The sequence below is a fragment of the Dreissena polymorpha genome, chromosome 5, assembly GCF_020536995.1.
Source record: "Dreissena polymorpha isolate Duluth1 chromosome 5, UMN_Dpol_1.0, whole genome shotgun sequence".
In the NCBI taxonomy this organism is placed as follows: Eukaryota; Metazoa; Mollusca; class Bivalvia; order Myida; family Dreissenidae; genus Dreissena; species Dreissena polymorpha.
Window position 1 is genome coordinate 19,424,121 of NC_068359.1, and position 27,994 is coordinate 19,452,114.

General features: G+C 32.3%; 1 protein-coding gene across 2 annotated transcripts in view; it reads right to left on the minus strand.

The window, feature by feature from the left end:
* Positions 1-19,658: 19,658 nt before the first annotated feature.
* The window catches only part of LOC127881588 (uncharacterized), a 58,757-nt gene continuing 50,421 nt past the window's right edge, over positions 19,659-27,994 (minus strand). Inside the window, exons 12-16 of one of the 2 annotated variants that reach the window (XM_052429573.1) lie at positions 27,568-27,641; positions 27,037-27,098; positions 26,670-26,729; positions 26,139-26,200; positions 19,659-20,620 (exon numbers count right to left, since the gene is read on the minus strand). In XM_052429573.1, the coding sequence (XP_052285533.1) occupies positions 26,166-26,200; positions 26,670-26,729; positions 27,037-27,098; positions 27,568-27,641 (231 nt within the window). In that variant the 3' untranslated portion in view covers positions 19,659-20,620; positions 26,139-26,165. Of the gene's footprint in view, positions 20,621-26,138; positions 26,201-26,669; positions 26,734-27,036; positions 27,099-27,567; positions 27,642-27,994 lie in introns of both variants that reach the window. The other variant, XM_052429572.1, reaches the window with a different exon arrangement.

The window sequence follows — 27,994 nt, forward strand, 5'->3', positions numbered from 1 at the left end:
GCATACATGAGTCAATAACTTATTACTAGTTTATTTTACATGTAACAAATGTTGGGGCCTAGAATCAAAACAAACCATTAAATTTCGGTTAAAAACGGTCCACGTAAAGGGACATCACAATTCTGCGGCCACTGCGGCCATATCTGCGGCGCTAAATGCGGCCGTTCTGCGGTCAAAATAGAATGCGGCATCATTGATTTATTGATTGATAAGATGATAAGATCTACCCACAGGAACGATAAACACTGTCCCTGCTACCACTTTCCATGCTACCACATACTGTTTTTGTTTTATAGACCAGTTGAATGTTATTGTTTACATTCGGGATTTTCCGCGCATGCGCACTGGCTGGTTGGCAAAAAACACTGGTTACAGTAACGTAAAGCATGTATACATGTCGTTTATTTAGTCAATAAAACGATACAAACATTCGAAAAAAAACATTAAAACCCTTAAATAATAGTGCAAAAATATAATATTTAGTACCAATAAATGTATTTTCATAAATATAATTTCCTCTGTATAAAAATACGCATTAGTTATTAACATTAGAGTAAACGTGGTCGGAAGACTAAAAACTGGCAATCCAACAAAACAAAAAAATAAATATTCTTTCCTATTCTATGTGATTGTAAGATTTTGGTAAATTATATTTCAAAGATAATAGCACATACATTTATTTGATTATGATTATAAGTGGTGTAGATATTGTTATTGGTCATAAGCGAGCGAAAGTGTAAGAGGGGCATTTAATCAATTTTAAAACGAAGCCCTAAAAGCGGAATACATTTCAATTTATAAACATTGTAGTAATTTTATTTCCATTGAATGAATTACCGTTTCGTTTCCATCGAATGACAATATCATAAATTTTAGCACACATATGAAAAACAAGAACTGCATATTAAGCAAACTAAACTGTCTTTGCTTGCACTCTCTTTACTGGTGATGAGGAGTGATAACAATCTAGCATTTTATGATAAATAAATCTATATATTAATTTATTTTACGCAAGTATTTTTTACCCTTTTGTTGTTTGCTTGTTTTCATGATGTCATTTCGTACACTACAGAAACGTACAATGTTAACACGTAATAGCCGAGTTTACATTTGCCGGTACTCTTAACATACGTTAATTGTGGAGCAATGAAATTGCACAATATTTTTAATTTATAGTTATTAACACTCTATTATTATGATTAAACAGGCTAATATATACATACACTAATTCCTGTTAATTCATTTCGGACAAATATCTTCATTTTTTTAAATATGTTTTAAATATGTTAAAATATTTTATTAAAGCAACTGTTTCGTATTTTGTCTTTACAATTTTGCTTAGATGATCGCTCAATATGCCAAGAGATGACATGGAGGTATCATAAATTGTGTTTAATGACCAGACACTTGTATGCCACATGTGGTTTATGCAGGGGCCCAAGAATAGCTCCCTGGATTTATGACACCATGTGTTCTTTGTAATTGTTTGGACAGTATCCGATCATAACGAGATAATCGCTTTATGATGAACAAAGGTGCAATAAAACACCGGGTTAAAAACGCTGAAACAAAGAGTTTCAAAAATTGGTGTGAATAATTAAATAAAAACAATTACATTTATCAAGAGAATTTATTTAATGTGTAACAAGGAAAGTTTTTACAGGCATAAATGTTCAAATCAGTTACTATATGTTGCGTTCATAAAGTTGATCTATTTGCTGTTTGTTTACATCCTTATTTTTGTTCGTTCATTAAATTTGATTTATTCTGAAAGAATTTCAATATCAGAGATTTTTTTATCTAAAAAATGGTCGCGAAGATGTGCCAAGTAGAGATTTTTATGGTAAACGCATACCGCGCTCGTATATTGTGTTCCACTCCAGAGTTCGTTTATAGTAAAAACAAATAATAACAACAATATAATCGTTCCAAAAATGCATTTCCTTGCACGCTTATGTTTTATTCAGACATAGTTAGTAAAATTATATTTGATATAGTGCATGATTATCAATAAAAACGATGATTATTTCAACCTTCTCTATATGCGCTTATATGAATTGACATGACGCCTTATCAGTGATCGCTCCGCCCACTTAATCACGTGGCTCAGCGGGAAGAAAACCTAGACAAGCTAACACAAAAATGGCTGCTTTGCCTATAGACTGCATATAGATTTACGCGATATTCCGGATGATTTGGACTTGTTTAACACAATATTACACGCGTAAAGGGATTGGTGCCATTAAGTTATTCTGCAAATGCAAAAAATATACGATTAAAGAGAACATCAGCTATTTATAACGGGTAAATTGGTACATTAAATACGCTCTCAAACGCTTGCGCGCTTACCGAAATCGAACCCGTTATTACGTGTAATGGTGGTATTTGCAATAAATTAACACTTCACCGGTATTTACCCGTGTTATTAACAAAATTATTACCGAAACATTCCCCCCTACCCATGTATTTGACACGAAATAGCGCTTTATAACTGGGATTTTGGTGAAGTTTTACGCGCTTTCTGACGCCGGGTGGGTACCTCAATCCCACATGTTATTGCGTATAAAAGTGATATTAATCATAATAAACATTGCTTATGGGACATTTATCAATCACTATAATTTAAAGCGCAAAAACAACACAGTAAGTTTGGATATTGTCTGATATAAAATAAGCGTTGTACGAAATGGAATACGGTCAGGCTATTATAAATTAATTAGGCTACCAATATCAGACGCTCGCGCAGGTACCGACTTCCCCGAAGTTACCTCATTTATTGGTTAACTAATATCAGTAATAATAGCTCTTTTACAATAGCATTTATCGATACGTCTTTATTTAAATAATAACAAAATGGTTTTTACTTGTTTCTGACACACACAGAAACGCGATTTTTAACGGGGATTTCGTAAAGTTACACGAATTGGGTACCAAAATTCTCAATTATTTTACATGCACGCGTGACATAATACATACTTAATAATGCTTAGTTATTGCTTATATGACATTTCAAGTTTGTGAAATAAATAAATGTTCTATAAAGGGGATCTCGGTAATTCTTGAAGCTTCCACTCGCTCTTGTCAAGACCGCATCGCCGCGTTGGAAATGGTATAAATTCAATTCATCTAACTTATCTTTCTGGATACCAAATGTCAAAGTTGCATTAACCCTTTTTACACCGCTTTTGCCATATCACATTTCTGTTTTTTAATCCGAACAAAATAAACGAAACTCGTTTAAAAAATGAGATCTAGGCATTCGAGCTCCTAGTGTGGATTAAAAGCGTTTTTTGGTGACACCACATGAGTGCAAATGTGTAGATACCGTTAATAAGATAATATATCACATGTCGACTTCAAATAACATGTATGATGTCAATTAAGTGCATTACTATCAGAGTAATAAAACACAGCATGAATTAGGCCTCATGCTGGGTTTTATTTCTCTTTAAGTAATGCAGATGAACCTCGCTTCTGACCTAGTAACTGATAAAACTATTTTAAAAAAAGTGAAATATTTTGTGATAATCAGATCGATAACATAAAATATTTAAATCTGCTAGTATATCCGATAAAAATATATTATAATTGTCTTTGACAGTGTTGACGTTCAGTTGTTCGTGGTGACGACCGCATGTATTTATACATCTCTTACACTTCTCAAGATCTCTTTTCGGCTTTGGAAACGATATAAATTAAATGTCACCAGCTAATCTTTCAGGATATCGATTGTCCGAGTTACATAATTCCCATTGACACCGTTTAACCATTTTTAATCGTTTTTTAAATAGGAAAACAAAAGAAACTCGTTGGAATAAAAGTGAACCTAAACATGTAGCTTGTCTAGAAAATGGCGGACAGGTCGTTGCTAACGAGTGCGCCCGATTAATCGATCGCTGATTGGTGGATCAATTCAGTGGGCGGAGCGATCATAGATAAGGCGTCATGTCAATTTCACCTCTTTTTGCCAACCAGTGGGCGGAGTCTAATATTTGCAGGTGCGCGTGACGTCACTCGTCAACTGGTCTATAGTTATTTTTTTATTTATTTTGTATTTGCTGTATCAACTAACAATGTATACGGTTTTGTTATTTCCCATACGGTAGTACGGATAAGTGAGCAGTGTAGAGTTTTGCAAAAGTAAAGCGCTTTATACATATTATATTTGTACATAATTTATAAAAAGAAATATAATGATACACGTGATGTTTTATAATTTTTTAAAGTGCGCGCGCCATTGAACGATGAGTTAATCGAGAGATGCGAATTAAATTACGCGTAATTAAAAACTGATACTATTTTGTCAGCTTGATTTATAAATCATGTTCCATCGCGCCAATATATTCATTGTTTCATGAAATTGTGTATAAAAGCAAAACGATTGAAATTATGTCAGAAACCCAACTTTTCACATTAAATGACCTTTATGATAACGCCAGCAGACCCGAATGAATATTTTATTTATTCCAATCAGGTAAATAACAATGATAATAATCAAACAGGGGAAGTCTACACTGTGTATTAGCAACCCTATCGTATCAGCTCAATACACAGGCACATGGCTACTGTACTGAAAAAATGGTTTTACTGCAAAAATAACGGATTTAATTTATTTCCAAATGGTTGTGTACATTTAAAATTAACAACGAGAATGGATCCACATCACCGTTGCACATTTTTATTAAGCTCCCAGATGTTTAAATAGAGATAGCATAATTAAAGACGGCGCTAATAAAGTGTTGATGTTGATATTAAGAAATAAGATCCATTTTGGCATGACACTGGCAATATAGCATGTAGTCTTATATAAATAAGACACATTAAAGACATGGATAAAATATAAATAAGACACATTTGAATATTTCATTTCTTTAAAAAAAAAAATAAGCACGTAGTCACATATAAATAAGAAACATTAAATACACAGAAAAAAAGACACACGTGCATCTTTCATTTCTTAAAAAAACCATGCGAATCTGAAGAAATACATTTATTACTGACACATTATTCTACAAGTCGACATGCAACATAAGTTCAAAGAGGGAACCACAATTAAATAAGATCCATCCTCGATTGATACATGTTGTATAGCAAGTAGTCCGTTGGCCGCTAATTTGTGAAAAAAAAGAGTCGCGAATTCTTCAGAATTGCGAACTTTCAATAATTGTGAAAAAACGATGCGTGAAGTTTCCCAATTGTGAAATTTATTTTTTCATGATGAAATGTAGTAAATGCAAGTTTTTTTTTTTTTATTTAATCTTACAATACTTGGAATTTCCATAACATTAGTATTTACCAAATGATTTATTAATATTTATAAGTACCGGTAAATATTTCGTTTCAATCAAATCTAATCCTTATTTGTGTATTTTCCGAACCGATCAAAATTGATTATTCGACCCATAAAATTGAAAAGAACCTTTCCATGAATCTTAAAGCGATGTTTTTGATATTTATATGATTGGCCGGCTCATGTGTAAGACCCGCCTTTTTCCTGACGTAATCAAGAAATTTAGCCAATTGCGATTTATTGCGCTTAAATTATGACTCACCTTCATCGCACATGACAAAAGAGGCGTTTGCATTTATGCAAACTAGTACAGCGCAATGATCAGCAAAACTCGTTGAGTTAATATTTCATATGATGCGTAAGAGCTTAAAATAAATCAATTTAGCTCATAGGGCCTACATGTCGAAAACACACTTGAAATTAGAACACATGTACAATAATGATTCATATTACCGGTATGTATGTTTTCAATAATGTCGATTTTGTTTTTTGAACTTTTTTTATCCGGTAATTTAAATATCACTTACCATTAAAATGAAATAATGGCCCTTAGATTATTGTGTCCATGTATAAGATTATTTCTTTGTGAAAGCACCTCCTCTTGAAATTTCAATGGATTTTCATTCAAACTAATGGTCATTCTTCATGGCAACATGCAGTTGTGCGTTAATGCGGGAAGTATATATTGCCTATTATTTGCGAAGTTATGGCCCTTGGAATATGTGCTTCTTTTAACCCCAATTGTACAGGGAGCTGTCAGACTCTACCTAATTCCCACATACAAAGGCTATATACTTATGTGTTAAGTTAATTCATGATAACAATTCACTGTCTCAGTAAAACGGCTTTTCTAACACGGCACGTGACTTGTTTTCTACATGCAACGAAGGAAGACTACCGTTGGTTATTCTGCAACAAACCACGGGCGAAGACAAATGTTTTGAAAACAGTTCTGGAAATTCCATGAATATGGTCATTAAAATGCACGTGCGCTAACTCGCGATTCGGAAAAAAATAAATTTCCGCGTACTGGAGTTCACTTCAACCAAAATAGTAGTAAACTGTCGTGCTTCGTTCATTTAATGTATTTGTGTTATGGTTATTTCTCTTTTATTTGAATCAATATGCAAAATATTTGTGGTTTAATTACAGCGCATCGGAACTCCAAACCGTTGGTTATTACCGCAATAACCAACGCTTACACGTCGATTATTTCTTAGGCCAAAATGAACTGCAGCTTGATAAACATGCAGTACATTAAAGCAAACTTGTCATTGAGAGATGCCGGGTATTTAAATAAATTTAAAAACGTTACTTTTTGACCAAGACAAACATATTAAATTAACAACATAAACACTATTTTGAAGACATGAATGCTATTAATTTTAATCAATAATATTAATTAATGCAAAGAGACATACATGTATCTGCAAGTTTGTTTTTAAATTAGACTTAAGACTGTTTATTGTGTGTGGGCAATAGTTTTCCTTCATATTGTTGATGCCAAAATGTATGCATGGTGGTGTGTAACCTTAAGCGAATGTTGACATTTTAGCGGCGTTGAATTATAATTTCAAATTGGTGAAGTAAGTTATAATTGAATGGAATCTAAGACAAATAATATGAAGTACATCACTGATGTCGAGTCATCTAAGCTGTGAGCAATCAATCGCATGAATTAATGAAATACGTTAAGCTAGCCAATCAAATGTAAAAAAACACACATTTCAAACACAAAAACCAATGGGACTGTATTTGGCAATTGAGGCTGTGTTATTTTATATGCTGTTAGCGCAGTGCGTGGAACCAAAATCAGGCCCTCCCAAAACAAGCCGTAACAGCGGCAAAATACGCGGTCGCAGCGACGCAACCGCGACTAGGACTTCCGTGCAGTACGGAGATGTCACAGCAACGTTGACACGGCCGCCACGCACATGGACATCAGGGCGGTTGACCAGCCAGATATCTATTACAGACATGTTACACTTCCGGGATCCAACGGGGATCTCGAAAACGAATTCAGGGGATACCGACACGGACGGCGACGATTAACAATATTACACATATCTTAACTTTGGTCTTATTCTTCTGGAAATAGGCACGGACGAACAAGGAATACATAGCAAATTTGATATCCTGACACATACAGTAAATCAACTTAAATCAGACAGCTGAAAAAAAAAGTCAATGACTTATCAAAACGTCTAAAGCAAGTTGAATCTGTCTCCGAAATTAGTCAATGCAAAGTAAACATAATGTTCCCACACAGCAAAACGAGATCGATCTTAATAAACACTATAAAACATCTACTAACGGAGAAACTTCGCATTAACTTTGATTCAATTCTGATCGACGACGTTTTCCGCCTACCGTCGCGAACCGGCATAATGCCGATTCTTGTTCGATTCGCCCTTCTGCAAGATCGAGACCGCATTCTGAAGGCGTTCCGGGGGAAGCGGAAGGAGGGCGATCCTTGATTCCGAATAGGTTAAGTTCTATCTCCGAGAATCGCGGGTTATGCCTCTATTTCAGCGGTGTATCGTCGAGAAGACGCGTGTGCATTTCAAGTTTGACAAACTAATTGTTGAAAACACAACTTACAAATACGACGAAGAACAGAAAAAGCCCATTTGCGTTGATGAAATGGGGTGTGGCCAAGGCTCAAAATACAAACTTGATGAAACTTCTATAAAAGTATGTTCCCTGAATATTACAGGGTTAGTTAGATTTACAAATGACATAGATTGTAAAATTATGTTAATCAATTTGATTTAATAGCTTTGTAACATAGTTCGTGGAGAACACAATTACATAAACGTCAATTTTTGTTTTTTTTTGTGATTTATTTTTGCGTATTTAGTTCTCTAACACAACGTTTTCCCATGTTCATTCAATATTCTGAACTACAAGTTACACGCGGCGCAACGGCCGAAGCCGCCCAGCTACAAAACAAATTGTGTGCTTTGTGCTTGATACTGACTATTAACTGAAATCCAAATTCAGATATAAACGATGAAACAGTTGATCGCAACGCGTGCAAATTCTGAAGGTCCATGTGTAAAGTCACGTGTCTAACAATTGAAACGTAAATATGACGTATGCAACGGACAAATAAAGAATACATACAGAATTCAACGATGTTTGACGTTTTTTACCCGAGGCAATGAAATGATGATTTAGGCATGACTGCCTATTGAAGATTGTATGAAAATTGGGTTATTGCGTTGATACAAAGTTCGATTATTATATTTATTCAATAATGCCCCAAATATTCGTCACGTTACAGCTATGTACGAAACTTGACAATCGCGTTTGTATGAATATGGTGATGTTCTCAGTGATTCTATGTATGAATATGGTGATGTTCTCAGTGATTCTATGTATGAATATGGTGATGTTCTCAGTGATTCTATGTATGAATATGGTGATGTTCTCAGTGATTCTATGTATGAATATGGTGATGTTCTCAGTGATTCTATGTATGAATATGGTGATGTTCTCAGTGATTCTATGTATGAATATGGTGATGTTCTCAGTGATTCTATGTATGAATATGGTGATGTTCTCAGTGATTCTATGTATGAATATGGTGATGTTCTCAGTGATTCTATGTATGAATATGGTGATGTTCTCAGTGATTCTATGTATGCATATGGTGATGTTCTCAGTGATTCTATGTATGAATATGGTGATGTTCTCAGTGATTCTATGTATGAATATGGTGATGTTCTCAGTGATTCTATGTATGAATATGGTGATGTTCTCAGTGATTCTATGTATGAATATGGTGATGTTCTCAGTGATTCTATGTATGAATATGGTGATGTTCTCAGTGATTCTATGTATGAATATGGTGATGTTCTCAGTGATTCTATTGCTTTTTAAAATATAAGATCACAGAGTAAAAGCGGTATTTGCAATTCAGGCGGTGTATTAGTGTTAATAAGAGAACCTTTTTGTCGAAACGGCATGATAACATGAATATACAATCAGTTAACGGATTGTATTGTATTATATGTAAAAAAGGAAATGCTTTCTTTACCAAAAGATCTGATTATGTCCTTTACATATGTGTCTCCAGAAGGGTCTGTTATATATGACTCGGAGAAAAGTGACGGCATAAGTCTATTAAATGACAAATTAACTCCACTGATTCAGATTTCCCAGATACCTCGTGTCTTGAACGTTCATATGAAAGATATGCTTGACTACACCCCCCCAAGACGATATTGATTTTATTTATAATACAGAAACCGACTACCCAGGTGATAACTTTGGCCTGCAGCGTAATATATGTATCCCGAAAAAAGCAACTTTTTGGAAAAACCCACTAATCTGCTGGTACAAATAAACATGACCCATTTATAATCCTTTCAAAATCACACACCGTATTAACCGTTATAATTTAAAGTAAGCTATCATTGGCTGATTTAATGTACCAGTGTTGTTTGTACCGGGGTGATAACGGTCATAGTTTTGTAGATTATGTTTTGGCTTCATCTGATATTTTTCACATCATTTCTTCATTTGGTGTTGATTTTTTGTTTGATTTCTCAGATCATTTTCCATTGTACTGTACTTTGTTTTGTTATGACAATGATAATCAAATGCGCACGGAATAGAATAATATGTCTGCTAAACATGAATGTATAAAATAAAAATGGCGTCAGCAGGGCAAAGATGAATTTGTAAATAATTTTGACAGATTATATAAAGCGTTCATCAATACAATCAACACAACGAATACCATTAAAAAACTGAATGGCTTTATAACTATATTTGAACAAAAATGCGTGTTACTCGAAATATGTGTACAGCAAGGCAATCAGAATGTAACCTGTCTGATTGGTGGTGCCGCGAAAGTGAAGTAGCAAAGCAAAGCAAAACAAGTATAAACTATTACGTCGGTTGCGAATGATAGACACTCGAGAAGACCTACAGGGTTATATTGATGTCAGAAACGTGTTCAAAAACTTATGTAGAAAGAAAAAAGAAGGTTTAAAAAGAAGTAGAAGAGACAACCTGGTAAAGGCCCATACTAGGAAGAAAATGAAATAATTATTGAATATCAAGCTGGTTTTAGTAGAAATTATTCTACGGTGTTCAGTATATTTAACCTGCAGGCTGTTATTCAACAATACTTGTGTAAAAAAGGGAGAGAACGTAGGTGTTCTATATTGACTTCTTTAAAGCATTTGATACGTGTGCCCCTGACAATTTATGTCTTTGTTTATGAAACTGAAACGGGAATATTTGCTAAAACACCTATTTCTACATTTAAACATAGTCAATGGCGTTGTACAAAATCTATATAAATAAAACTATATAATTGAAAACAAAAACAAATTAAAAGATAAGAAGTTTTCATATCACAATATCTGAAAACCAATTAAGATATAGAATAATAATATAAATACAGATAAATATTAATCTTCTAGTTAACTGTCACACAATTCACTATTTAAGTTCATTGGCTTGTTAAAACAACGAGGAATTGTCTTTAAAGAAGTGCATTTTCAGATTTCTTTTAAAACAGTCTATCGAGGAGTTTTGTTTCAGACTCAATGGTAGATTATTCCACAGTTTGAGTCCAATTATGCTGTAACTTATGTCGCTAAATATTTTGCGTTTATTGAATGGCACGGTGATAAACTCGATTCAGGACTCTGATGATCTGGTGGAACGTCGTTGAACTTTTGGTGTTAACAGTTCAATCAAATACGTTGGAGCATTTCCAGTATGCCAATTTAAGTGAGAATCTTAAAGTTAATTCTTGCTTTAATCAGGAAAGGTATCAAAGAAGACAGCAAGTTTTTAATATCTTTAAATCTATTTATAGCAACTTAAGGTCTTAAAGCAAAAACGGTTACTTGTTGACGCATTTATTTTACCTAAGTGTACCTTTAATAACATATGCTTGAAGTTTGTGAAGTTGTTGGGGGTCTATGGAAGCATTGAGGTTGACAAAAAACATTTCAAATTCTGTAAATATATATATATGAGGTGTCCGCGTACAGACATCAAATGCTGCCGTCATATGTGAACTGGGTCGTTTACCATGTTCTGTAAAGAGATGTCTCTTATACTCTGCTGTAAAAATTTATAATTCGCAAAACACACTTATAAGTATGTTAAGTGATGTGACTCGGCTTGTACATTTGTCTATAATTAAGATTGGAGTTAAATGATATGTTTTATGTTCTAAAACATAAGACATTATACCATAAATAGTAAACAGATAATTTAACTAACACAACCCTTGAATGGGAATAAAACTGAATTGTTGACAATCACTTAGGAACAAACTCTAACACATTTTGGGCCATTTGTTTAGTTACATGTTTCATGTGTGGATCCTTCTGTCCGAAAGTATGGTGATTGATACAATCATAGTTAATTTATAGTTTTTTATTATATGCTTCCCGGTGGTTTATAGAGAAATATCAGTGAATTAAAACTGATATTTCACTGTTATAAACAGTGAAAAATAACACTGACAAATATCGATATTTTTACTCACTGTTTTACTGTGAAATGACGTCATTTTTTCGACGAAATGACGTCATAAATACAGCGAAATTATCCAGTTGAACACTTTTACAATTTAAATTAACGTAGAAAAAAAACGTAAAATAAAAAGAGAATTTGTTGGATTCGATGGAATATCGATTTTAATTCACTCGTGAAAATATTATTTTATATGATCACTCGTGAAATAAAATCGATATTCCACCGAATCCAACAAATATCCTCTATGTATCATTTGAAGTTGAATGAAATATTGCCAGCTCCCAATGGCTGTTCAAAAACGTTTTGATTAAAAAAAATATTTCAATATAATTACTGTTTCTTTATTAAATGTGTACGATTATATATATATATATATATATATATATATATATATACATATATATATATATATATATATATATATATATACAGCTCTTATAGTGGCTGTGTCAGTTAAAATGGCTCTCATGTGGAAATAAATGTATCAATAGTCTGAAATTAATTTATTAAAGGTGACTTATACTAATGGTCGGAACTGCCTATTTTTATTGACAAATGCGAACATTCTAAGCTAAAAACAATTACACTGGTATATTTTAATTTGGCTTTTTTACGTAAAATACACGTGGTATTTTCTATAAGCATTTTACTTATAAGGTACACTAGGGTGGTTTATTAAGGCGCTGTCCTTTGTTATTTCGCTTTTTGATTTCCAAGTCTTTAGCTACATGCCACTTTGAGATTTTAAGTATTCACAATTTATTTAAGTGATTTTTTAAATCGAATATCTTATTTTCTGTATTATATTTCGTTGCAAGTGTATCTAGTTCAAATTGATTTACAGAGTAATTGGTTCTTAGTATCTTTGTACGTTAATTTTTAAAAGGAGTTCGGGAAATACATTTATAATATATACAATACGATACACAAATACAAATTAATGTGAAGATTTTGTTTTGACCTAATAACATTTCATGTTCAAATTAATTTGATCCTTTCATCTGGTTTTCAAACTCTACTTTTCAATATCCTTTCTGTCTTGACAATAGCTTCTTGATAATCTTTTTTTCTTCTTTTACAAAGCATATACATTCCTTTATTGTTTCAATGGTTTCGGTTGTTGAATGTAAAATTTAAATGTAAAAAGCAAGTCAACCAGTACTGGGAATTTATTTCCGCATATGATGAGAAAGTAAATGTTTGCACTTTGGTATTCTATTTACTTTTGGCACGAAGGCTTGATATTATTTTATAGCATTTCAGAAGCGTTTTAATTGCTTGTCTGGTATCAGTACACTAAGAATGTAATTCTTAAATTATGATGTCAAATGTAAGCCAATCAAAGCGGTTAAAAGTTCGACAGTCCGAAAAACGTCACAAATGACTTCAATGGCAGTTAACGAAGGCATGTGAATTAGGGAAGTCGTTCAATTTATATTGCTCCATCAAAATACTTTAAATATAGTTTGAAAAAAACAACAACACAACATTAATCAACCACTTGCGTTGTCACTAAAAACCTGTACAGTTATTACTTTTCTTTGGTAAGTTCGCATTCCCTAAATTTAGCCAAAATGCATTTTTATATTGATGAGCAATTTGTTCACTGTTAGTATTAGCGTTAACATATGATCTAAGACAGCTTTGTACTGTAATGTATCTTCACAGAACAATGTGTTAACAGGTGACTGACTATTCAAGCGATTACATTTTCTTTCAATTGCAAGGGCATTTTACAAGTTGTCTTCCTCTATCCTCGTCCTCTTATTGTTCGGTAACTGCCGCAATCACAACTACGTATCTAAATAAGACAATTATAAAAACGGTGTTGTGTATTGCTTGTTACACATACTTAATTACGAGCAAGTGAGAATGGGCCAACACAATTACGCATACAAAGGCAAATGTATGAAAACAATAAAGGGATGCAAACATAATTACCAAGAACATCTATGAAGTAAGAATTGTTTATTTGTTAAGGAAAGTTAAGAATAAACGATACGACAATTATAAACATATACAAGCACAATTATTGACTTATAAACCGTATACACTTAATTCTAGCGAAAAAATTGTCATGCCATCTTAACTTGATTTCTTTCTATTCATATTTGAGAGATGCGGTTTAAACTCATCAATCACATTTGAAGAACGGTGATTAAACCATCTAAAATATTATGCATTGATGAATATATATTTAACATATTCTTTGTTATTGTATTTATTTAGTGGTCGTTTATAGATAAAATGGAGTGTCACCAGTCTTAGCGTCTTCACATGTTCAAGACAACTACAAGATAAACAAGAAAATTTGTTCAATAAATATCACAGGCTAAAATATTATTAATAGATGGATGCAATCCCTTGATATACGGTATTATCCTGAAACAATAAATTAAGTGTAGGGTAATTGTCTTATGCAGTGCAATTCTGTTTATCGATATATATTTACACCCATGAATGTTCATGTTGAAATTGTGTATAATATATTTGATATAGCCTTGAAAAGGAACATCATAAAAAAAATGGCAATAACTTTTATTTTAGAACGTGTTTTGTTATTCATCATAAGCATGACACTTCTCCTAATTGATACCAATACACTATGAGGTTTCATGTTGAAATCGTGTATGGTATGACATATAGCCCTCAAAACGTAAATCATAAAAATACACAGGGGAATAACTCTTATTTCAGTAAGTTTAGGATAATGATAACATTTTGTGAGAGACGGGCAGACAACGCCAATTCTATATTCCGCCCGCCTTTGGCGCGGATAATAATTTTCAAGTTACAATTCTTCTAACATTAGTATGAATACTATATTTTACTAACAAAAAATCGAAACATGCACACACAGACAATAATCAATATATGTCAATAGTGAAAAGTTAACAAAACACCAAAATAATATATATAAGCCATGTATTACAAGGAGCATTTAAAGAAGCAAAGCAACACACAATTTAATGTTCGTGCTAAGGAAGTTTTACCGGCGTGCTAAACTGATAGCACACCAATATATACGATTTTACACGTAGTAACTATTTAAACCAAACAAAACAGTTAATATTTTTGTGAAAAGTTTGTTCCATTTTCCCATGACATCGACGAATGGGACAAGGCTTTAATATAGGATCAATAATTGCTATATATATCAAATTTGAGGATTCTATGTCGTATCAATTACATGTACATTTGAAATAACACATTTTTATATCGTTCTTTTAGTTTTGCAATCGAACCCGTAACCAATAAGCTAGTACCAAAATCAAATAATAACCAAACTTACTACCAAGCTTACGGATTCTATGTCCAATGATGTAATTTTTGCTAGGGCAATATGTAGTCGCCCAAGAAAATAACCAAGACAAAAACAGACAAATATTGGATTTTGTTTTTAAAGACAAGTCCAACGGTAAATTTACAAAAGAAAAACTCTTAGTAGTGATTGCAGAAGTATTGAAAACAAACGTGCTAACAGACGTTAGAGCTTGTGGTTATTAATACACATATTTTTACATAAATTGTGATAATTGGCTGTATCTGGAGTATTGTATTCTATACCATGCACACGTTAATATTTAAGTCACACTTTCAATATGCACGATTTAATCTGAACTTCAGCATTATTTAACATTTATTCAGATATTATTTAATACGTAAGTAATGTTTCGTGTGAATCAATTTAGTTCTTATTTATTGTTCTATTTTATTGTTTTCGACCGCCTCTAGTGTGTAGTAAAATAGGATGTTACATTCAAGCTAACAAATATGCTCTTTTTTCATCGTTCGAGTTAAACTGTTGATCCTGAATCGAGCACAGTATAAAAAAGACACCCCATAATTGGTCCTTAATATTTCATTGTGTATTACGATTTAGTGCACTTCACACAAGTATTACGATTAAGTGCACTTCACACAATAAAAACATGTTAACAAAGTTTAATGAACATGCACACAGTACTTTGACCATACAAAAAGGCACGCATAAAAACACAAAGTGAACATGGCAATGTAAATATCTTGAAGAAGCACATAAGTATATTTGTATGCGGTTATATGTGTACGTAAATGCAAAAACAATAAGGTTAAAAATACACACATATTTATTTGAGAATAAAGTGTTCAGGATGTTATACAATATGTATCCTAAGAACATAATATCATGTTTTTTTTTACAATTCATTGATATAAATATCAAAACATCATGAGAATACTAAAGTAAAATATTTCTTTCCTGGATCTAGATTGTATTCATAATGCCTTTATAAAAACGTTTTCAATAAACACGACGCGAAGTTATGAGGGCCTAAAATCTACCTATCTGTTAGAATAAAGTAACATATGTTAACGGGTAGCATATAAAGCGCTGCACACCAACAACACCATTAATTGTATTAATTATAGGAATCATGATTATTATTATATTGATTTAAACATTATATGCCAAAATTTATTATGGAACATTTACAAAATATGACAACAATCTTATAAAACAATTAACAGGGGCGGGTCAAGGATTTCTGGTTAGGGGGGATATTGAAAGATTTGCTTGGGGTCCAGGGTGCCGCAAGGACCCTGGTGGGTGCAGGGCAATGCCCTGCTAGGGGGTGCAGGGGGGGCAATGCCCCCCGTAAGCTCCACGATTAAGTGATAACGAAGGCTTTGAGAACCACTTCTCGAGCATGTCACGTCTTATATACTTTCATCAAAGTGCCTTCTTATAAAGCCAAAAAGTGCATAGTTTATCGTTTATGGGGTCCAGGGGGCGAAGCCCCCTCCCTGCTCCGGGAGCTTCACGATTTTAATGATTTTGAAGGATTTGAAAACCACTTCTCGAGCATGTCACGCCTTATATACTTTCATCAAAGTACCTTCTTATAATGCCAAAAAAGTGCATAGTTTATAGTTTTGTAGGTCCAGGGGGGCGAAGTCCCCCGAAAGCTCCACGATTTTAGTGATTTTGAAGGCTTTGACAAGTTTAAATAGGTGAGTGTGAAACATCAAATGAATTGACTTTACTTTGGCGATTTAAGGGGGGGGGCGTGCATACATTACAGGCAACACTATAATGGCACATAATAACGTGTTATATTAATATCCGACAAACTGCGTATGCTACACTTAGTAGTACAATTCAGACAAAATCCTTTAGTTTTAAGCATGAAAAATCTCTCAGACATTATCGATTTCAAACATGTGTTTCAAATATAAATAGGGAAAAACTAACACGTTTACAATTTGTATTAAACGAGAATAAAAACCTAAGACAAACTCGATGCCAACAATTAATTTTTCTAGTGAAAACTATGATGTACATATGTCCAATGCACAATTTAGCTTTTAATAATTATATCTTGTACAAACGGTATTTTTTAAATTAACATATGGTATTTGTTCTGCATTATAACTATTGAGTATTCATTATATTAAGCACTCGCTTGCCAAATCGATACGATAGCATAAAGTGATATTCAAACTCATGTTGTCCAAAATGATCTATATTGAACAGCTCAATTAGCTAAACAAATATAACATTATAACATCTATGTACAGGCCAACTTGCCTGTTTGCACATTATTGTATATAGATGCCACCACATATTATTCATTATCCAATAATAGTGACATATCGATTTGAAGTAAGTGAAATATCGTCAGTGTATTGCTTGGTAATTAAATGTGAAGCGATTTGTACACAACTTAATATTTAAGCTCGATTGCATCGAAATCGTCAATCTTATTGCGACACTCTTGAGTGTATTGAATGAAAAAAGTGACTACATAACAAGGGACATGAGGCATACAAGCAAAGATATGAGTGCTAAAGGTGAAAACGTTTCATATAAAGCCGACCAATAAAGTCGTGTTATTAATGTTTGCATTTAGCGGATTAAACTGTTGACATATGATACACACTGTCTAGTCTTGCCGAAAGATATTCCGGATTAAAATCAAAAGCATAACAGATATGTGTACCTTTTTTCAAGGTAAACTTAGAATTCATATTGGAAGTTCGAGATTAATGTAAAAATAATCCTTGACCACAAATAAGACTAATTGACGCGAGACCCCGACTGATCATGGACAATTAAACAATTTTTAACCATGTAAATTCGATCCGTGCATGGACGAGTCAGTATAAGGTATTTTCGATCCGTGCATGGAAGAGTCAGTATCAGGTAAATTCGATCCGAAAACGGGAGAGGCATATTCCAGTCAACGTTCGAAATAACAGCATTTCCAGTCAACAAAAATAAATAATAAATGACCACAACATCCAGCAAACATGGCAATGTAAATATATTGAAGAAGCACACACGTAGATATTTATACGGCGGTTAATATGTTCAAGTAAATGGACAAACAATCAGGTTGAAAATACACACATTGATATTAGAGAATATAGTGTAAAATATGTCATACAGCTATCATAATACAATAATATAATGATATTTTTACAAATCCTTGATATACCAATACAAATATAATGCTAATTCTGTAGTAAATTAACATTCCTGGAGTGAGATTGTATTTATAATAACTTTATAAAAACCTTTTCAATATAAACAACGCGAAGGTATTCACTTCAGTTATTCATGATGGGCCTAAAATATGCTTATCTTTAAAATACAGAAACATTATGGTAGCGGTCGGCATATTAAATTCTGTAGACAAACAACCGTATTAATGATACACATCATGATTATTTAATATACATTTTTAGCCCGACATTAAATGTCTTTATTTATTTATTACAGACATTCACTTAAAACAAAAACAAAACATTCAATACAATACACACTTAAATGTCAAATAGTAACTTAATATTTTAATATCCGCAAAACTGCTTATGCTACATGATGTAAAGCAATTATTACTAAATCTTTGCGTTTCAAACATGAAACATCCCTCAGACATTTTATATTTCCAAAATGTGTTTCAAATAGAAACAGAAGAACAAATTACACGCTTTGTATTAAGCAAAATTACAATAATTTGACGAACTCGATACCAACAATTAATTGTTCTAGTAAAAACTATAATGAACGCATGGTCAATGCTTAATTTAGCTTTGAATAATTATATCTAGTACAATTGTTTTATTTTAAATTTACATATGGTATTTGTTATACATGAAACTATGGAGTTTTCATCATATTATAAACGTGCTTGTCATGTCACTTAGAGTGCATTAAGTGATATTGAAACTCATTTTGTCAATACGATCTTTATAGAACAGATCAATATACAGTAACCAAAATGCTTGGAAATTATTGCAGATTCCAACGCATATGATTCACTGACCAATATTCTTGAAATATCAATTGGAAGCTAGAGGAATATCGCTTTTGTATTGCTTTGTTAATGAAATGTAAAGATCTTTTACAAACCGATGTATTTAAGCCTGATTGCATAAAAATCCTAAAGCTTATTGCGACATTCTTGAGTGTATTGAATGAAACAAGTGACTGCATCACAATATACATTGGAGATACATTGAAAACAATGAGCGCAAGCGGAGGACACTTTTCATATAAAGCCGACCAATAAAAGCCTTATATAAATGTTGATAGTTGACGGATGAAACTGTGGCATATGAGACACGATGTCTTTAAGTAATGTCTTGTCTGGCCGAATAATATTCCGGATTAATATCGAAATCGTTGCATTTATGTGTACCTATTTTTAAAGGTAAACATATAATTCATATTGAAAGTTCGAGCTTCAATTGCTTTATTAATCCATGACCTTAAAGAACAACTGGAAGCGGAACACCGATTGTTCAGTGACAATTTAATACCTTTTACCTGTGCATGGACGAGTCAGTACCAGGTAAATTCGATCGTAAAACACAATAAAAAGTACATGTAAACAAAGCAAAATCAAAATGCACACAGTACTATTAACATAAGAAGAGACACGCACATTTAACACCCAGTGAACATTGCAATGTAAATATGTCGAAGAAGCACATAACTAAATATTTATGCGGTGGTTTATATGTGCAAGTAAATGCAACAATTAGGTTTCGAATACACACATAGATACTTGATTATATAGTGTTCAATATGTCATACAGCTATCAAACACAGTAATGTCATCCAATTTCTACAAAATGTATTATTTTTTTATTTACATAGGGTATTTGTTCTGCATTATAACTATCGATTACATTTTTCATATTTAGCCGACAAATTAAGGCGTTTTATAAATGTTGACATTTGACGATCGAAAATGTTGGCGTATGAGAAACTTGTCTTCAAGCACTCTCTTGTCTTTGCAAACAGTATCCCGAACTAATATCGAAATTATGACAGCCATTTGTATCTTTTGTGAAGGCAAGCATAGAATAAATATGTGAAGGTCGAGCTTTAATTGTTACATAAATCCTTTACATCCAACAATAAAATGGATGCGAAACATCGACTTATCACGGTCAATTAAATACTCTTTGTACCACCTAACTCTGATTCATACAATAGCGAGTCAATGCCAGTTAAATTCAGTTCGAATATGAGCGAGGTGAATTTCAAACTATTTTCGAACAAGTTGTAACATACATAAATAATACATGACCAAAAAATGTGAAAACAGATTGGAATGCGTGACGAAGAATCATAATGATGTATATATCCGTTTTTTTTTCTATAAATGGTATTGAACATATCATTCTCATTCATATGAAACAAGGTAATACCATTATGCTGGTTTTTCATAAAATAACGCTTACGGGATTATTTAATTATCTCTTGAGTTTGATCTGTCTCCTTTGCGCGCTCATGTTTCGTCCCTGTGTGTACTGCTGGCTTGGAATCTAGACAATACAATAAGACAATGTAATGTCATAAGTTTCTAATACATATATAAAAAAAAATCAGCAAGAACACTCTTCAACCATACCGACTGTTGGCTTAAATGCCTTTTGTGTTATCGTAAGATTCAGAATTAGAAGGACTTCTACAATAAAAAACTACTGCTGCTTCTGCTACTACTACTACTACGACAGCTACGACTTCCACTACTACTACTATACTACTGCTTCTACCACAACAACTACTACTACTACTACTACTACTACTACTACTACTACTACTACTACTACTACTACTACTACTACTACTACTACTACAACAACAACTACTACTACTACTACTACTACTACTACTACTACTACTACTACTACTACTACTACTACTACTGCTATTGCTGCTGCTGCTGCTGCTGCTACTACTACTACTTCTACTACTAATACTACTTCTACTACTGCTACTACTACCACTACTTCTACCACCACTAGTACTACTATAACTTATTTTACTACTGTTTATCACATACAGTCAGTCAAAATATTCATAAATATATTTAAAATAGATATTTCGAAATAGAGAGGTCGATACAACATCTTTACCTTTAACTGGACTGCATTTAATCAATTTTGTAAAATGAAGTATCAAATCTTATTCGATATTCAATTTAATTGGTGTATATAATATCATTGTTATGATTGCATTACATAAATCCAAATTTTGTTCAATTGGCATTCAATACTGAATATTGTTATTGCAATATGTATCTATATGAAAACTTATTTTAAACAGTTACGCCGATAAATTTCCAACCCAATGTTTTTGGTTGTTAGTCAAGTTATTTGTTAACACATACGTATTAAAGAACACCAACTACACCAACACTTCTTTATACAGTTGATAGTATTGGTGCTAATCCGAATTTTGCCTGTTGGACGAGTTGAGAATATTTGCATTCTTTTTCCTGAAATGACTGTTCAAGTCCATACTTCTTACAATGTATCATGAACTCAACTGTAAAACTCGTGAAATAAACAATGACAATATAACCGTCGGTTACCGTGTATCGAGCGGTTAAGGAAACGAGTAACATAATTTCTAACAATATACGATTTACCTTTAAAGATGTATTTAATTCCCATTAAATCAATGTCCTAATTGTTTATTTACAGCGTGTTTAACCACGCAAAGCCGTTAGTTCCATATACGCCCGCAATAACATTCACTATGCGCGTTGCTACAACTTCTGGAGACGTCAAACCGAAAAGCGAGAGTACTCAATTGCAATAGGCTTTAGTCCAAGAAAACATAAACATTTGATTAAATGAACATATTGTATTCATTATATTTACAAGTAACACATTCCTGTTGTATCGTTTATCTAGTGCTCAAGACAAGTGCATAAACACACACGTTCGCTATTTGTTCTAATAATAAACTTCGGCGGATATGTTTCTATTAAAAGATTCGATAAAATTAGTGGGGGTATTCTCACTGACACTATATCATCTGCCGTGATATGAGTGCGCAGCTCTTATGCTAGAATCTACGATGATTTCATGCACCGTTTCCTACAAATCGGGCAGTGAAAGTTTTAATAAATCAAACAAAAATGTGTTTACACTAGCGCACTAGTCTGCTTCACTTTGCAATGTATGTGGAAATTAAATGAAGAGGACCATTAAATGTATGGAATAAGGATACATTTGGGCTATTTTATTTGAAGTAAAATTTTGAAATGCAATTTTACTTGTTGTTTTTACCTTATTTTGGTTTTATTTGTTTTATATACAAGCGTGTAGTAATGTTAAGAAACAAAATACTCGGAGCGTAAACGTGTGACGTCATCACTGGAGCCTCGTTCATAATGTAAACACAATGATCGATACGAGGGGACGCTCGATATATATATTTGATAAGATTTATATATTTGTTGTCACTTAAGAATAAGATGGTATGCTATCATTTTGGTATCAAATGATTAAATAAAAAAAATGTTTATTCAATATAAGACAAACATTGCATACATGCATATGATCACACAAAAAAAGTTATATCATGTAGCAGCAATAATGTTCAAACATGTTATACAAGATATGCTAATATATAGTGTGTGTTTTTTCAAAAAAATCTACAGAATAGTTATGAATATGAATGAGTTGCATAAAGTTGGTAAAAAGCATTCTGGACTTGTTATAAAAGTTTAATGTGTTGCCATTTTTGTTCAAATATATGAAGTTTATCATTGTTAAGGGCAATTTGTTTTTCAATTTGGATCTTAAGTTTTAAATAGTTCATAAAACAGTTGAAAGTAGGTATATGTTTTTTGTATTTGATGCTGAATATAAAATATTTCATTAATATGATAATGTGGTTCACAGTGTTATAAATTTCTGGTATTTTAAAAGTATTTACACCGAAACTAATATTTAAGAGAGACAGTTTTAATTGTAATTGTTGTTTCTCTAGAAATGTTGTTAACTGGTTCCATAGAATTTGAATATGTTTGCACTCCCAGAAAAGGTGTTCTATTGTTTCAATGTATTTGCTGCATATATCACATAAATTTGTGTTGGATAGGTTGCACTTAAAAAGATATTTATTTGTAGCTATGATTCTATGGACATATTTATATAAAAAATTTCTCAGTGTGCTATCTATAGTTGTTTTATATGGCATGATAAATATTTGTTTCCAATTAAATTCTTGTTCTCGAAGAAGGCTTTGCCATTTATTTTGAATCTTGGAGTTTTCTGCTGGGTGTTTAATTGATAGTTTGTAAAATATTTTGTTTGTTTTGTTTTGCAAGTATGTTTTCCATGAATGATGTGTGAGTACATGGTGTGTTATTTGTATTAATTGTAGATTAAATATGTATGGATATGCTTTTAATTAATGTGTAATACATTAAGAAATTGCTTGAAGGTATTCCGTATATATAACATATATTATCAAAAGAATAGAAGTCCTTTATTCTGTAATCGTAAAATTGGTCGACATATTTAATGTTTTGTTCAAAGCAGTGTTTATAGAAAAAAAGTCTTATTGTTTGAATTTATGTCTTTATTGTTCCATAAAATAGTTTTACTGGTGATTTTGGTTTTTAGATTATGAGTAACATTAATCCATGCCGATAAAACACTAGATAGAAATATGTTTTCGTTTGCATCTTCATGCAAAATGGTATTGTTGATGTTACATTCAAAAAGTAAGGAGTCACCAGCTTTGTTTAGGATTTTCTGGTAGAATAATTTCCATTTACTCGTATTGGTATTACCTAGGTATCTTTTAACCCAGCTGCATTTGATTGCTTTCAAGAATGAGTCGATGTCTGTTAATTTGATACATCCATTTTCTACAGATTGAATTAACTGAGTTCGTTTTATTTTATCAGGCTTACCGTCCCATATGAAACTAAATATTGCTGATTTTATATCGTTAATAATATCATTTGGTGGATTTGGGAGAACTGTTAGTGTATAAATTAATTTAGGGAGTGCAAATGTTTTGAACACGGTTTTTTTTTCCGATAAGTGTTGCCATGATTTTTAACAATTTTTAAATTTTTGTAGTTTAGGCAATATGTTGTTAAGAATTGTTTCATTTTCATTGTTTGTAAAGGTTATTCCTAACGTTGTTGCTTCATCTGATGTCTAGATGAATTTCATTTCTTTTTTAAGATGCATATTACTTTGTTAAATTTACCTACTCTTAGCACAGTACATTTGCTTTTGTTTAATTTAAGACCCGATGCCATTCCAAAAAGGGTTAGCGATTCTATCAGATTATTGAATGAGTCACTACTGTGGTTTAAAATATAAGTTGCATCGTCAGCAAATAGGGACTGTTTGAATGCCAGGTGTGTTTGCTTTCGTTTGGATTAATTGTACGCCAGATGTCTATTATATTGTAGTTTTCAATTATGTTATTCAAAATATTTCTATTTTTAGAATGAGTGTAAAGGTTTTCCCTTTACCATTTAATTACACCATGCTCTTTAATTTCACATGTATATCATACCGAACTGTACATTTCGTTGTTTTCTTTCCTAAGTTAATGATGTCATGTGTACAGACGTGATTTCACATAAATTTTCTATTTTGATTATTGTTTTTTCTCTAATTCAATAAGCTTGGGCATGTTTGTTCGTTAAGTACGGCAATAATGTCACGATGATTCCCGACAGTAGGTGTGAGCACATAGTCGTAAGAGTACTTGAATACGTAAGTTTGCCCATGAACACGTGGTAAGGTTGACTAAATCTCCGCGATATGTGTTTAAAACAGCAAACACTATCCAACAAACGAATTAATTATCAAATATAGTATGTGCACTGATGTGGCTCTGTTATTTCTGTTTGAAAAATTTATTTAATATGCAAAATGAGAAAGCACGCATAAGAGCGAGTTTTATAGATATTATACAGCTGTTATGATGTTTATATACCATACTCGCTACAACGTTTACAAATGGCAGGTTTAAAATAATTCGTTTTCTTTACACTCATGATCGCGTTTAACGTTAATTATACACGTTTTCATTCGCAATTTATTTACAGAATCACTACAACTGTCAAATACAATACAGAAAATGCATAGTTATTTCATTGATCTATAAACATATAATGGATTGAATATAACTGATTTAAAATTAACGTTTTCAAAATATTATTAAATCTTTTTCCCAGAATATGCTGCGCTATTTATAGCTAAGCTTCTTTTACCTTTATCAATGATAATCAGCGAGGTATGCCGATTAAACAAATCGAGCTATCTCAATCGGACTGGCTCGATCTTTTACATAGGTCGCCATTGTGAAGAATTTATTCATAGCATGATAACTTAGATGAGCTGCTTTGCAGCATCGTCAAAAATAGATGGCGGCGTATTCCTTTGCATTTCTTAACACGTTGACATATTGGCTTAATGAATATTTCCAAAACGAGGTTCCGAATCGAAAGTACACAGTATATTAAAAAAAGCACAATAACCCGCATGACTATGAAAAATACTCACAAAATATGTTGTTTTGTGTAAAGGTAATCAAACCGCCCGTCAAAAGTAGCATGCGTGTTTCATTAATATAGCGTTTAAAACACAATGTTTAAATATTTAGTCTGAGTTGGTCGGTGGACGCTCATTAGTTATCTCTCCGCAATGACAATTATGTGTAACCCGGGAAAAGCAACCTGATTTATTTAAATTTATTGCTAAAGAAAATACTTATTGTACATCAATCCAAATATTATACGTTGTTAGTTAAATCATTTAATGATGTATCAAATGTGAAAACAATGTAACAAGTCCCTATTTTCTTCACTACACTACGCTGTTAACGAGAATAACGGACATCATTCCCATAAAATGTGTACACTATTTATTAGAGTGTTAGTATTAACAAGATTTAGATCGTGCGCAAGTTAATACATAGCTCAGAATGACAATACTTCTGTATCGAACTATTTAAGAACTGTTATATCGAGAGTAATATCTCGGTTAAGTGGCATTTTAAGACGACTTAACCTACCTCCTGTATCATATATGCTGCCTTTCTTTAACAGGCCCTTCGATCTTGGTGTGACAGGTATTCTTTAAAAATAAGCATAATACAACAATTTTAGAATTGATTACAGACGTTTCTAAGCAACACACTTAATTAAAGGACATGCGGTCTAAGTTTACCTTGTGAATACAACATAAAATTAAGTTTCATGGTCGTTTTTTAAACTTTCAAAATCACTTTAATTCCCTTTCGATAACAATTTTCTTATTGATACTTTTCGCAGATTATATTTTGATAACAAACAAGTATCTTTTTAATGACACGATATTATCTATATCTGATCTATTAACAACTTTGCTACTGATTGAAATAATATTTGTATACGCACACGCTGGTTGGAGTTAATACAAATTGAAAACTAAATCAGTATATTTGAACGTAAATTGGTAAAATGATAACTAACTAGTTGACAGAGAATAAGATTATCATACTCACCATAACACAATCAGTCTCAATCCAAAGGAAATGAGTTCCGCTTACTTTCAGCAAACTTACCTGCTGGTTGATAGCTGAGATTTTCCATAATGTGTCCACTCGCCTGTTTTTCGGTTAAACCTTGCTAAAGAAAATATTTATTGGAAATCAATCCAAATATTATCCGTTGTTAGTTAAATCTTATAATGACGAATAAAATGTGAAAACATTGTAACATGTCCCTACACTACGCAGTTAACGAGAATAACGAACATCATTCCCATTAAATGTGTACACTACTTATTAGATTGTTAGTATTCACAAGATTTAGATCGTGCGCAAGTAAATACATAGCCCAGTATGATAATACTTCTTAATCGAACTTTTTAAGAACTGTTTTATCGAGAGTAATACCTCGGTTGAGTGGAATTTTAAGACGATAACCTACCTCCTTTATAATATATGCTGCGTTTCTTAAACAGGCCCTTCGATTCTGGTATGACAGGTATTCTTTAAAAATAAGCATAATATAACAACTTTAGAATTGATTACAGACGTTTCTTAATAACACACATAATTAAAGGACATGCGGTCTAAGTTTACCTTGTGAATACAACATAAAATGAACTTTTATGGTCGTTGTTTAAACTTTCAAAATCACTTTTATTCCCTTTCTATAACAATTTACTTATTGATACTTTTCGCAAATTATATTTTGATAACAAACAAGTATCTTTTTAATGACACGATATTATCTATATCTGATCTATTAACAACTTTGCTACTGATTGAAATAATATTTGTATACGCACACGCTGGTTGGAGTTAATACAAATTGAAAACTAAATCAGTATATTTGAACGTAAATTGGTAAAATGATAACCAACTAGTTGACAGAGAATGAGATTATCATACTCACCATAACACAATCAGTCTCAATCCAAAGGCAATGAGTTCCGCTTACTTTCAGCAAACTTACCTTCTGGTTGATAGCTGAGATTTTTCATAATGTGTCGACTTGACTCCTTTCCGGTCAAACCATGGATTCGTTAGCTAAAAACATTTCGTAAATGAAATATGTAAAACATACAACGTATCGTCAAACAGTGATTGAATCATATGTGAGTCGAAGAGCGTCGTCCGTTTGGCATCGTTCATATGGCTTAAATACTAATGAAACAAAAAAACAGAAAATCAATATCCAAAAACAGCGATCAGCAAAAAAAGTATTCATGTTTTACTTTCACCAATAGTTTAAACTAATTCATTTTTTGTTTGTTTTATATGTACAGATCCTTTCAAATTATTTCTAACATAAAACTCTATTATTTTGTGTTTTCGTGCAATTTTACGATATTTCTGAAAATAATTGGCATTTCAGGTATTGTCTAAAAATTATTAAATTT